Genomic DNA, 13910 nt, shown 5'->3' on the forward strand with positions numbered 1-13910 from the left:
CAAAAACATGTTATATTTGATTCTTGTGTGCACAGCTTCAAATTGAAAATTCACTTTCAGAGTGCATACGTGTTTGTATTTCTTTCTCAGGTCTGAAAGCATTTTTTAACACTAAACTATCTTGACCTATGCAGAGAGTGATCACTGGAAAAAACAGGCGGTTATGCTGAAATCAAACAGCAAAACAAGTTCATTATATATTTTCATTTATATGGCATCAGTTCTTAAGAGTTTTCAGTGCAACATTTGATAAAAGTTCGTCATGATAAACCCAAACTTCCTCAAGTTTGTTGAGCACCATTATGGTAAATCGAAGTTGGGGGGGTGCTCCAGTGGCAGCTGGCAGGGAACGGGGTTGGCGGGGCTGTGGGGAGAGGGAAGGGGGGTTAAAAAAAAAAAGTATAAAATGAAAACAACTTACCTTTTTACGGCCACCATCTCTCTTCTTCCTGGTGAGTCCTAGAAGCAAGAAGCACACAGGCGCCCCTAGCCAATCAGCTTTGTGATTGGTCTGAGCGCTGTGGTTCGGTGCTCAGACGGGGCCTGGGAGCCTGTGCATGTTCCCCACCTAGTGTGGACCAAGCAAAATGCGAATGACAGTTTGGCCAGCCCAAGACCGCCGGCAAAACCGTCATGCGCACTTAGAGGGTGCCCACCACTCCTCCTCCCTGTGACCCCAGCCCCGCCCTAACCTAGCCCATAACTACAAAAAATGAGATGAAAATAAAGTTTTTATCATTTTACTTTTTACTTTTTTCACTGCTCAGAGAGCAGTGGGGCGACGCTCCTCCGCCTTAGCGGAGGAGCCACCCCAGGGGTGCTCAAGGACAATCAGAGATTACTGGGGACCCATTGTGTCAACCCAGGTCTGTCATCTCGGGTGTACTTGTGCCCCTGTGTATTGGATCTTTGATATGGGGACACAGTACACCTTTCGGCACCTGACTCCCAAGTCGCGGGGCAGTACAGTTCAAGTCTTACTCATGTAAGTGCTGTGAGATAGTAACTCTGCAATGCGCAAAATAGTACCCATTAAATCATTGTCATGTTAGTGACTTTTCTTCTAGAACGGTAAAGTACTTTAATACTCGCTGAACTAATTATTATTCACCAAAATAAAAATATTTATAAAATGAAAAATTAGAAAATCAACTGGAACTCCTCCAAAACTGCATTTTCTGCATAATGTGTTCTCTAGATGAAGGTCCCAGTGCACAAGTAAACCCAGACTTGAACTTGTACTCAAACAAGAACATAGTCTATGTATGCCTATTTCAACCAAAGAAGAGGTATGTAGTTAGGAAACTATGCGCAGACATTATTACATATTGTATCAACAAATCAAGCAATGTATTGTTTCCCTAAGCCCAAGGCGCTTCCAATCATTATGAAAAAGCCAGACCTATTGACTTTTTGACAGTTGGATCAGCAATCCAACATGGACCTTTCAACTATGGGTGGGCGAAACATCCAGCATTTGACTCTGTGGAATTCCGCAGAGTTACATAAAAACGCCAACGGGCATAAAATATGTGGATCTCGCTGTGTGCGCTGTAATTTAGTGCCAGTAGCACGAGCAGCACTGAAAAATCAATGCCAACGACACCATGCGCTGTGCAAGAGCACATATCCATTCAAGTTGATTATGCTGGTGCTCAAGCTGAAAATCTACATAAGATGCAGCAAATCTACTTGAGAAGCAGCCCTTTGACCGTGACCACTCACAACCATGAGCCACAGCTTGTGTTAGATAATCGCGCTTAGCGACGCCAAAATCTCATTCGTTCTTGCCAGTTTGCATTTCTGGAGCCTTGCAGTGAACAAATTCTGCCATGCACCAGTTGGTAGAATTTGGCTGGAACTTTGTATAAGAAGAACATAGAATCGCCAAATTCCGCCAGTTAAGTGGGTGGAATGAAACATTCCTCCCAACCTTGCTCTCAACATCAAGGAACAGTGTGGCGCAATGGCCAGGGTGCCTGGCCAGGGTGCCTGACTCTGGACCACAGGATTCACGGTTCGATCCCCGGCTCCTGCAGGAGGTTAGCACCAGCACCATGTGACTCTGGGCAATAGCTTGTTTAATATTCCCGACGGCCCCCAGCGCCGGGACACCTCCGTTGGAGATAGCTGTGCGCTTTACAAATGCTGGCATTTACTTTACAAATGCTGGCATTTATAAACACACATATCATTACTACAATTATTAAAATTGCATTTAATTATCCCAAGGACGTACCTAAATTGATACATCTACTTTTACACCAGGATACCATGCAACTTCTTTTTTATCTCTGCATATTGGGCACTTCTGGGGGGTGGCTAATGCGTCTCCTTATGGCCTCCAGAACACAGTTCATAGTGTCCCAGCCCCATGGAATGCCTACACTCTAGCTTCAGGTTTGTGACTACTGATTTAAAGGCTAGTCTCTCGCCTTCCAATTACTGTATGCAAAAACCTGATTCGTCTACAGGCTTCTGAAGACAGGGACTGGTCTTGTCTGTCTAGGAGTTACAGAGTATGCACTTCCAGTAACCTGCTCCTGCAGGCCAGTACACAAAAATGTTTCTCACGCTCTCCCTGCCTGCCATAGCAGTTTCTCCATGCTCCTGACAGGTAAGGAAAAAACATATCTATATTATAGTTTAGTCCCAGTACATGACAATAGACCCAGTTCAAACCTCAATAGAATTTCCTCTTCTAAAATGTTGGCATGTGTACAGCCCCTCTGGATCACCCAGAACAAAAGATATACAATTTATTTTAAAGCCCACTGACTTAATGGAGGTGCTTTAGACCTGAGTACCTCTGTCTCATACAGCCTCTTCATATGGTAAATCCTTTCTCTTCTCGACCAGCCCTTCCGGTCACTGAAACACTCTTGTGAGTGTTTTGAACATTTACTATTGGTTTCCCTCACAGTACGACAATACTGACCCCAGAGCGTCAAGGCAGTGCGAACAGTGTTATCTTGTCCCTGCAGCTAGCTAGTCCATACAGTGCTCCTCCAGCTGGAGTCTTCCAGACAACAGTACTACACGAACCTCTCTTCCTGGTTGCACTGGGGTTGTTTTATATTTACCGCAGTAGCAAACCAGGTGTCAATGGAGACCCTAACATTACCTCCTCGTCCAGTCTCCCCGTCCCATTCCTTAACTGTGAGCAGCTAGTCTGCTCCACAGAAACCTAGTACCTAGCAGAGCTTTTTTGCCCTCCCCCAGTATGGCGTCACCATCATGTGACAATAAAGGGGGAGGTGCAGCAGAGAAACTTCCTGTTCTTTTTTTTTTCTGCGTTCGCAGTCTACTGATGTCCTAGCAGGAGCTGTTGGGGGTAAGTTTTCTCAATGTTTTGTTGTTGTTGTGGCGGCCTGCTTTAGCGGCCGCCTTTTTTCCTTTTTGTTGCATGTGTCACTGCCGGAGGTTCGATCCCTGCACTTTGTGGCTCCGCATTCATGTACTTGTTTGTGGGTGGGAGGGCGGGACTGTCACTGGCGCGGTCCGCTCTAGCTGCCGCCTGTGCCTCTTTTTTGGCTGCTGCTTGCTTTTGGGACATATGGTTTTCAGCCTATGTATGGTATGCACCTGTGCCTCCTCGACCTGCTCTAGCGGCGTTCCTCTCAATGCCGGTCCCGATGCGCCCTGCTGTAGCTGGCGGGGATTTTTGGCTGTGTTTCCTGCAGGGTGCTCAGCTCCCTGGGGATGTTTTTGGGCAGCCGGGCACTTTTTCAGCGTCCGCCCCCTGTTTCCCGTGTGGGGACAGGGCCTCAGGACTTCATGTTTTTTCGGGCGGGTCTGTTTTTCTTGGGTCCCGTCCTCTGTGGCTGCTTGGTGTCCTCCTCTCTTGCGTTGCTGCTGTGGAGCTGGATGCCTCTTCACCTACATGTGCCTCACATGGATGTCTCGGTGCACGCACGTCGGACATCTCTCGTGATGTAGTCTGTTCTGTCCGGCGCCATGTTTGCCTGCTGCACTGCAGGCAGTGTGACGGTGCTCTCAGCATGCACCTCTATGCATCCTTGCGCCTGCTTCTTCATGTGGAGGTTGCTGCTGCCTTTCTGGCTCGGCTAGCTGTTGGTGGATTTGTTCAGGGTGTGGAGCTCTCTGACTTGTTCATCTGTGTGTGCTCTCACTCCATCCTGGTTGGTGTTTTTATTGCTAGCCTTTCCTCGCGGTTTTGGTTCTTGTGTGGGGCGCACTTCTTTCTGTCGCTGTGGTGGGTGTGTTGAGGGGGCGTGTTGAGGGGGCGGTGTGGCGTTCCTCTGCTGCTTCCCGCTTTTTTGTCGGGGCGAGGGCCTTTTCCATTGGCATGGTCCAGGCCCTGGCTTTTCTTTTGCGGGATGGTGTGGATGCCTCCTCTCTCTTGGCCCTCCTGGTGTTGCAGGTGCACTGGTTGTTGTCCCTCTGTGTGCCACTGCGCTGCTTCTGCAGCTTCGATTGCTGCGAGGCGTCCGGCCTGGATGCGTTCCTGGTTGGCTGGGTCTTCTCAGTGGTCGGTCCTGCTTGGGTTGCCCTTTGTGGGTTCCCATGGACGTGCTCATGGTGCCGCATGTTTGTGGCTCCTGTCCGCCCTCCTTGTCGGGGATGTGGGTTTGGCTGCTGCCGTACCTTGGGCCTCCTGCTCGGGGTACTTTGCGGCCCTTTTGTGGCTGGGGTCGTGGCCAGGGGGCCCCTGGGGGTGGCAGGTCCCGTGCCCCTACCGGTGTTGCTGCCACCGCTTCCTCCTCTTCCCAATGTCTACCTGCCTTTGCCTGTTGGTGGTCGCCTCCAGTCCTTCCTTTCCCAGTGGTTGTCAGTTCCGGATGCCTCGGCGGTTCAGACTGAGTCCGAGGGTTGCCGAATAGAGTTTTCCTCTCCTCCTAGTTTTGTTCTGACTCTTCTGCACCGTCTTCCTCTGCGTCGGGAGGCGTTGCTGGCGAGTGTGCGCCTTCTGTTGGAGAAGGAGGCTGTTGTGGGGGTTCTTCCTCTGGGGAGGCCGGGGGTTGCTATTCGGTCCTCTTTCTGGTCTCCAAGATGGATACTTCGGATCTGCGTCCTGTTTTGGATCTGAAGCGGGTCAATCGCTTCGTTCTCCATCGTCCATTCCAGATGGTGGCTCTGCAGTCCATCCTGCCTCTGGTGCTTCCGGGTGGCTTCCTGGCATCCCTGGCTCTGGTGGATGCATATCTGCACGTTCCTGTCCATCAGGCACGCCAGCGTTTTCTCCGGTTTACTGTGGGTTCCCTTCACTCCCAGTTCCGGGTGCTCCCATTCGGCCTTTCCTCGGTGCCCAGGGTTTTCACCAAGCTCTTGGCCCCTCTGGTCGGTGTTCTTCATTCCAGGGGGCTGCAGGTGTTTCCCTTTCTGGATAACTGGTTGTTTGTCTCTCCTTCTTTTTCTCAGGCTCTGTCGGATGTGGACCAGGTGTGTCTTCTCCTGGGTTCTTTTGGGTTCCTCATCAACCACCGGAAGTCCTCCCTGGTGCCCTCCCAGTCCCTGAAGTTCCTGGGGGCTCTCTTCCACATGGTCCTGGGCATGGTGTTCCTCTCCCAGGAGCGCCAGTTGACTTTGTTTAGCCACCTTTCTTGGCTTCTGTCCCGGGTGTCCGCCCGTCTATAGTTGCGGAGTCGGGGGAGGTGGCGCCCACTGTGCGTCTCCTCCCTTGGGCCAGGCTGCGTCTATATCCCCTGTTGCATCATGTCTTGTCGCACTGGAATCCTGCCTCCCTGGTTTACGAGACTCTGATTCCTCTCTCTGTGGGGATTCGGATGGATCTCCAGTGGTAGTTGTTCCCTCAGTCTCTTTCCCGGGGGTTCGGTGTCCTTCCTCCTCGGTCTGCGGTTGTGTTGTCCACGGACGCCGGTGCCTTGGGTTGGGGTGCCGTGCTGGGTGCCTCCAGGGCTCAGGGTCGGTGGTCCCGTTTCGAGTCCCTCCAGTCCTCGAACTGGTAAGACTTGAGGGCGGTTTGGTTGGCTCTTCAGTGGTTTGCTCCTCTCCTTCGGGGTCAAGCGGTCTCGGTGCAGGCCGACGACCAGGTGGTTCGTGCTTATGTCATTCGCCAAGGGGGCATGTGCCGGTCTCTGATTCTCCTCTCCCGGAAGATCGGGCTTTGGGACGAGTTGAATCTCTTGTCTCTGGCGGCGGTCTATCTTCCGGGGAAGGAGTATGGGCCTGCGGACTCTTTGTGCAGGGTGTTCCCCTCCTCGGTGTCTCTGTGTCTGTTCCCGGATCTGTTCAATCTGATTGTCCTCAAGTTCCACTGTCCTTGGCGGGATCTCTTTGCCTCGGAGGATTCTGCCCTTCTTCCTCGGTTTTGCAGCCTCGTTCCCTCCCGGTTGGCGCGGGCCTCCGCTGCTTTCTCGATTCCGTGGTCGGCGGGGCTGCTGTTTGCCTTCCCTCCATTTGCCTTGATTCCGCAGGTCCTCCGGAAGATTCAGTTGGATCAGGCGGGGGTTCTCCTGGTGGTGCCGGAGTGGTCTCGTCGGTCTTGGTTTCCCCTTCTGCTGCCCTTGTCTGTTTGCCCGCATTGGAGATTGCCCCTGTGTCCCTCCCCTCTGAGGGCTCCTCTTCTCGGGATTGCCTCCCTGCACCGCCTCCGGCTGGGGGTTTGGCACTTGAGAGGCTGAGTTTGCTGGGTCGGGGTTGCTCTGTGGGGGTTGCGCATTGTCTCCAGCTGTCTCGGCACCCTTCCGCCTTGAGGTCCTACGCCCGTCATTGGAGGAAGTTATTCTCCTCCTGGTTTCTTGGGAGGGGTCTCTCTTCTGCCTCCTGAGAGGCTGTACGGGTGTTGGACTTCTTGCGGGATATTTTCTTCTTGGGGCTTGCAGTTTCTTCCCTGCGGGCGCAGTGGGCTGCCATTCTTGCCTTTTGGGGTTCCTCTGTGTCCTCTGTTTCCCTGTTGGTGGCTCGCCTTCTGAGGAGTTTTTTGCTTCAGTGTCCTGTTTCTTGCTCTCCTGTGCCTCCTTGGGGTCTTCCCTTGGTTCTCCAGGCTTTGACGAGCCCCCCTTTCGAGCCTTTGGGCTCCGAGGCCCTGAAGTACCTCTCTGCTAAGGTCCTTTTCCTGGTGGCCATTGCTTCTGGGCGGAGGGTTGGTGAGATTGGGGTTTTGATGGCTTCTCCCCCCTTTTTGCGCTTTTGTGCTGGCAAGGTCATTCTCCGTCCCAGTCAGTTTTTTCTGCCTAAGGTGTGGTCTTCCTTTCACTGTCAGGAGGATATTGTTCTTCCGGTCTTTTTTCCAGATCCTGCCTCTCCTGAGGAGGTGGTCCTCCATTCTTTGGATGTGCTGTGGGCTCTCGGCATCTACTTGGAGTGGACCTCTAGTTTCCATAAGGTTGATTCCTTGTTTGTCACCTTTGGCCTCTCTGGGATGTGTCTTCGTCCTTCTTTGTCCACCTTGTACCGTTGGGTCAAGGGTGCTGTGGCTTCTGCTTACAAGTCTGCCCACTGTCCTCTCCCTTCTTCTGTTCGGGGTAGGTCGGCCAGGGCCGTTTCCTCCTCCTGGGCCATGTTCGAAGGGGCCTCTTGCGGGACATTTGTAATGCTGCCACTTGGGCCACTCCCCATTATTTTGTTTCGCATTATCGTCTTCATTTAGGGATGGCGGCCTCTGATGCCTTTGGTGCTCATGTCCTGTCTTCGGTACATGGTTTGTGATATGTACTGTTTTCTGTTAATTAAATGGACCTCTTTTTCTTGCACTTTTTTGGTCTGTTTTTTCTTACAATCACCGTGTGCTTGGGTATGGGCTCACTGTTAAGGAATGGGACAGGGAGACTGGACGAGGAGGTAATGCCCGGTTACTCACCAGTAATACTCATTACTCCGAGTCCTGGTCTCCCAGTCCCATTCCTGAGCCCTTCCCTCCCTCCCTCTGTTTGGTTTTGGGGTGATTGTTTCGTTTCTGGGTTTTTTCTTTGGTATTCTCAGGAAGTTTCTCTGCCGCACCTCCCCCTTTATTGTCACATGATGGTGACGCCATACTGGGGAAGGGGCTAAAGGCTCTGCTAGGTACTAGGTTTCTGTGGAGCAGACTAATAATAATACAGAGTTTTGTAGAGCGCAAACCAGTTACCTCAACCGGAGGTGTCCCGGCGCTATGTGAGCAATACAAGCGGTACTAAAGAAAGCAACAAATGCTCAGATCTAGTGAGTAAAGAGCAATGTTTTTAATAGCTTGCTAAATCCAGTTTCTGATGTAGCCAACTGAATGGCAGGTGGGAGGGCATTCCACAACTTCGCCGTGCTGGCCGAGAAAGTCCTACCTCCAAGACGCCCTTTCCTGACTCATGGGGCGCGCAACTGTCAATAGGAATTTTAACGCAAGGATCTCGCTTGTACATACCTGGGGAACCTAGCTTTAAGATAGTTGGGACAGGTTCCATGGAGCGCTCTAAAAGCCAAGGATAAGGCTTTAAATTTAATTCTACTTGCCACTGGAAGCCAGTGCAGATCGCGCAAATGCGGAGAGACATGTTGTTTAAAGGGAATGTGTCAACAGTCTCGCAGCCGCATTTTGCACTGTCTGCAATTTCTGGATCAAATATTTGGGAAGGCCCAAGTACAGGCCATTTGCGTAATCCAGCTTTGAGGTAACCGGCGCATGGACTATCATTTTGCGACATTCAACAGGTAGAAGCATAAGGAACTTACGCAGATTCCTCAGTTTACTTAGACAGCCTGCTACAACCTGCTGGATGTGGGAGGAGAAGGAAAGGCTATCATCCCACCTGCCCCCCAGGTTTTTGGCCTTTGAACTGGGGACTGGTGCGGGGCCCATCTCAGATGGCCACCACAGGTCAGGGGAGGGGTGATCGCCCTTCCCAAAGAAGATCACCTCCGTCTTCCCTGCGTTCAATTTTAATTTATTAGTGTTCATCCACCTGGCCACATCACGGAGACAACCTTTGAAACTGGCAAAACAAGCCTCCGACACTTCAGAGTAGGGAAACACAAGTTGGGTGTCGTCAGCATAAGACATTGCCGTGACCCCTCCATTTGGCAATCAAGGTGAAGAGCGGAGCTAAATAAATATTGAAAAGTAACGGACTGAGTGCCGATCCCTGCGGGAACCCGCACCCTAGCCGCTTTGGTTTGGAGCAATAGGGGCCCAATGCCACTTTCTGTGAGCGATTAGTCAAATAAGACTTAAACCACCCAAGTGCTTTATCCTGCAGCCCAATATCCCCCAAACGCTGCAGGAGTCTGACATGGTCCACCGTATCAAAAGCGGCCGATAGATCCAGGAGCACCAACATAGCTGATGCCCGTGAATCTAAAGACCATCTAACTGACTCCGCTACCTCAATCAGGGCGGTCTCGGTACTAAAGCCCGCCCTAAACCCTGATTGTGTTTCATGCAAGATCTTACTCTTCTCTGTAAAACTATTCAGTTGGCGTTGTATCAGTTTTTCCATAATTTTTCCTGGAGCAGCCAGTAGAGAAATAGGGCGGAGATAGCTGCTCACTGTTAAGGAATGGGACGGGGAGACCAGGACTCGGAGTAATGAGTATTACCGGTGAGTAACGGGGCATGAGTAGATCCCTGAAATGGAAATGGAACCACAATTTGGCAGCTTATGGAGTGCCAGGTACTCCAACTCTCAGGGAACCTGCATAGAAGACTTTCTTGCCATGTTTGTGTGGCTGGCTTCTTCTTAAATATCTTGTGCTGTGGTGCACTGCATACCCCTCAGTGCCCTTACATACTAATGTAATGCAAGTACTTAAGCCTTGAAATGTTTCAATCCATAGTTGCATATAGCTCATCCCATAGGAGTTGCTTTCCATCCACTGTGTGTTGGTCCCATCTTTGAATGCCTGCTGACTTCTAGACCCTCTTCAGGGACTAGGCCTAGGGTACCTTACAGTGCTTAATTTGAGCTGATTGTTTCCGGTGCTCGGCACCGGCACTTAATTGTCAACATTGGCACTTATGATAGTCTGCCACAGGGTGGCGCTGTTATCTAAGTTAGAGATGAGAACATCAGTTGTTTACTAATTCAATCAATATGTTTTAAAAACTACTAATACCTGCCACCCAAGCTAGTCTTAGCTTTGAGGGCCCGGAATAGGCTGAACGTTCGCACTTGTAGGAGTGTGATGGCTAGTAGTTGTGTAGGTTCTGTCATTTGCAGCGCTGGCAGGGACAATGCACTGTGCAAGCTGCAGTGCCCTCCCGACAAGGGGCCTGGCACTTGTTTACTTTTTTTTTTTTACATAAATTAAACACTTGTTGTACAGCTCCTGTACATCCCTGACATACAACAGTACAAGCACTCCATCCACTTCAGCAATCAGATGTGAAGTCTTATGGGAATGTCTGTTTAGCAGCATGACTCTAGCCATCTATAATGCCCTCCCCATTAACCTACATTTCGATGAACATGTGCTGCCTTTCAGAGAAGATCAGCAACTCATATGTGCATTAACGCATGCTCTACAAGCACAAGCCGCCTTGACTCTGCCTCTAGTCATTCTGCTTGAGACCTGGAGCATACTGGGATGGAAATGTTGGGCAACAAAATATTCCTCGTTTTAGGAAAAGTCGACTATAACTGTGGCACATCTTTTTTCAAGGAGTAATTGTGAAAAATGTGAAAGTATGAAACATAATTGGCTAGTTTACGCCTGACACACGATGTGTGAAACATGACTGCGAAGCCACTTTGTAGACACAGGATGGTAAAAAGAAAGGAAGTAAAACCTATATATCATGGCAAATATTAGACCTTTTGAAACTGCATTTTTAACTGCATGTTTCATTTTACGAGTATTCTTTTTTAGAGAAAATGTGCTGTAAATCCGATTTGTTTACATTATTTCTTTAAATGTTGTGCAAGGAAAATGCTCCGAGTCCTCTCTGTTAATCTGTTAGCTTTGCTCACTCCGTCCTTGCGATATACTCCTGTGCAGTGCAAACAGTTGTGCATAAATTTAAGACATGGCTTTTTTCATAAAAAACAGACACCATATATACAGGGTGGCGTCCTAAGTCAGGTTTGTATATGCTTCTTGCGCACATATATCCTTACGGTCCTTTTGCGTTCAGCTTCGTGCATAGAATGATGAAATGCAGCTACGACATACTTTGAGCTCACTGACTGACTTCTCTGGTCATCACGCACAACATGACTACCGAATAGTTCTGAAATGCCCTAGTAACGTCATTTTGTGCATAAAGTGTGTAAATAGTAGGAGTATACTAATTTCTTAGTTCAAACATAAATCCTACTACCTCTTTGGGTTACTGAAAGTTGGCAAGTGTGAACCAATCAGTAGCCAAATGCTGCACGTTCTGATGTTATCAACGGATACGTCAGAATTAATTTAATTTAGTAAATAATTTTCTCTCGTTTTTCAGTGATCAGGATTTTATACTGCAAGCTACAACGGCAGTTCATTTTCTGAACCTTATGTAAAATATAACAAAACAATTCATCTTTATTCTCTTCAAGCTAATCCTTTCTTTGTTTAACAAAAATATTGCTAATGATTAACTGATGTCTATGATTTCTACTCTGTATTGTGCTCTAACAAATGGTCTTCACTTGCAGGATTACGGGGGATATCTCAGCATCCTGCTTCTCACAAGTAGTGAGGAAAACCCGCTTTTCACCTGTGGCGCAGCCGTGTCTCCCATTGTAGATTTTAAATTATATGGTGAGCATTAAATTATGTTTTCTCTCCATCAGTGAGCTATCAAAGGTCTTGACTGGCAGGAATTACAACATTAATGACGTGAGTTGGCACAAGCCAATTGACTTGTAAAATATGAACCAGAAATATGAGGAGGCAGCGGTGTCGTGATGCGTCAGTTAATAGCCAGTGAGCACGTCTGTGAAATGTAAGATGACACTTGCTGGTACAAGGGAAATGAACCGCAGCGCATAGGTCAGTCGTATATTAACAGCCTCTGTGACACCCCAGTGCATGCTCAACAGTCCACAGTGCAGGACCCCTGCTTAGATGCAATGTGTCAAAAATAAAAACCACGTCATGACTGAAATACATATATCCACCAAAAAACTCCAAGATCAATATTTTTACTATGTGCGCAAAACATCACGTCTTAAAAAAATGGGCCAGTTTGGATGAGGGGACTTGTATAGTGCAACACTGCAACCGGGATAATCTCAACAACTTGCTCACCTCCACTGCCTCTAAAAACAGTGCTGCCCGCCCCTTGCTACCACTGGCGAAATGAAACGTGAGGGGGCCCCCATGCAAGGTACGTGGAGGGACCCCTCCGAACGCAATTAGGAACCCTCCGGCCAGAGTACTGTTGTGAGGGCCCCCCCCCACACCGCAGGGGCTGCGGGGGCCTGTGTTACGCCACTGCTAGCTATGCCACTGTACATATGAATATAGATCCTTGTGTATTTGTACTCAAATACACAACACAATGTCAAGGTATATGTGTATAATTTGTGGTACAGATCTCAATGTTTCAGGAATACATCCTAGTGTTCTCTATGCAAAACCTGTAATACCCCTAATGTGTGGCACGCCGAATCTTATTAACATCACTCATAGCAGTATCCTCGAATGTCAATAGTGTATATGAACCAGTATCACAATAATAGTCAACTTATGGAGATTTATGGTCAAAATGCTCCAAATGATCTCAAACTTAGATGCCTTGCAGAAAGTCCTTTTGGGGTTTGATAGGTCCACAACACCAGCCAAGGTTCCAGAAGCTCGGAGTTGTTTCTTGGAGAGTTGGGACTACAGTTCCCACAATGCACTTGGCCAAATCCTTTAAAGTCCAGCTGGTTTCTTCTTGCTGGAGATGACACAGGTGGAGCTCTTTTAACCTGTTGCTTTCAGGGAGTCCACTCCTTGAGCTTTCAGTGCAAGGCAAAGTTTTTCTTTTGCTGCAGTTCCAAAGTGTGCAGCAGGTTCGGTCATTCAGAGTGCAGTACTCTTGGTGTAGGCTAGAGGTTCAAGAAGGACAGTACTTATTATTGTTACTTCAGGCAGGCCTGTGAGTTGCTGGCCAGCTCTCCCATTTTTATTGAGGCTTCTGGGCTGGCAAGCAGGGGGGCACCCCTCACCAATGGGGTGTAGGGTGCCATCCTCAATAATGACCACTTCCACTGAAGTGTGGCACATTTTCGTCCCAGAAAGCACTGTTCCATAAAATCCAAATTGGAGAATCTCTCCTGGAGTTTAAGGTGTGACTAACTTAACCTAACATTCCCCTTCTAGCCTCTATGCTTATTCAATTACAGGGGCACCCTTCTGGCTGGGGTGCAGGAAGTAGGTGTTGGCCTATGTTCTCTAGTAAGCGAGTTTCAATCTTTAAAGACCAGTTTAGCTAACCAGGCTGCCTTTTGTTCTGCAGCTTGCAAATCTACTCCCACCAGATGTCTCTTTGTTTCTTTTCACGCCACCTCACACCTCATCAGAGCAGCTTGGCTCAGCCTGTCAAAGGCTGGCCAATTAGGAGAGGCTAATCTAGAGCTGGATGTAGGCACATCAGAAAATCAAGTTCTATAACTTCTTCCTGTCATAGTTATAATAAAACTAACCTTGGCAAGTTGTTGGATGTATTCTATCTATTATTTAGACACTTTGAAGTATCATTTTAGCCCACTCCTGTCAATAGATAGACTTTATTAAAGTTCTATAAAGCCTATGGAGCTAATGTACTCCGAACAGGAAAACGAAATTGGCAGTTCTTTTCCTAACCAGGGCTTATAAAACATCTTTTGAAATGTCCCTGTTTGTAGTTACAAGCCACCCTACCCTGGGGCCGCAAGGGAAGACCCTGGGGGTGACATATATAAAACATAAGATATGTTGCAAGTATAATTAATTCCAAAGTCCACTGAGCCTCTAAATCTACCTACCATACCATATACTTGGGGCTTACAGGTAGGTTGTTATAACAGTTGTAATTACACCTATTTACCATATACCCTTTACACAGA

General features: G+C 48.6%; 1 protein-coding gene across 4 annotated transcripts in view; it reads left to right on the forward strand.

Annotated features, from left to right (window-relative positions):
• The window catches only part of DPP6 (dipeptidyl peptidase like 6), a 2254101-nt gene that overhangs the window by 2211373 nt on the left and 28818 nt on the right, over positions 1–13910 (forward strand). For all 4 annotated transcript variants that reach the window (XM_078663245.1, XM_078663244.1, XM_078663246.1 and 1 more), the window contains exon 22: positions 11532–11637. In XM_078663245.1, coding sequence (XP_078519371.1) covers positions 11532–11637 — 106 coding nt within the window. The remainder of the gene's footprint in view (positions 1–11531; positions 11638–13910) is intronic.

Source organism: Lissotriton helveticus, chromosome 10 (genome assembly GCF_964261635.1).
Source record: "Lissotriton helveticus chromosome 10, aLisHel1.1, whole genome shotgun sequence".
Classification (NCBI taxonomy): Eukaryota; Metazoa; Chordata; class Amphibia; order Caudata; family Salamandridae; genus Lissotriton; species Lissotriton helveticus.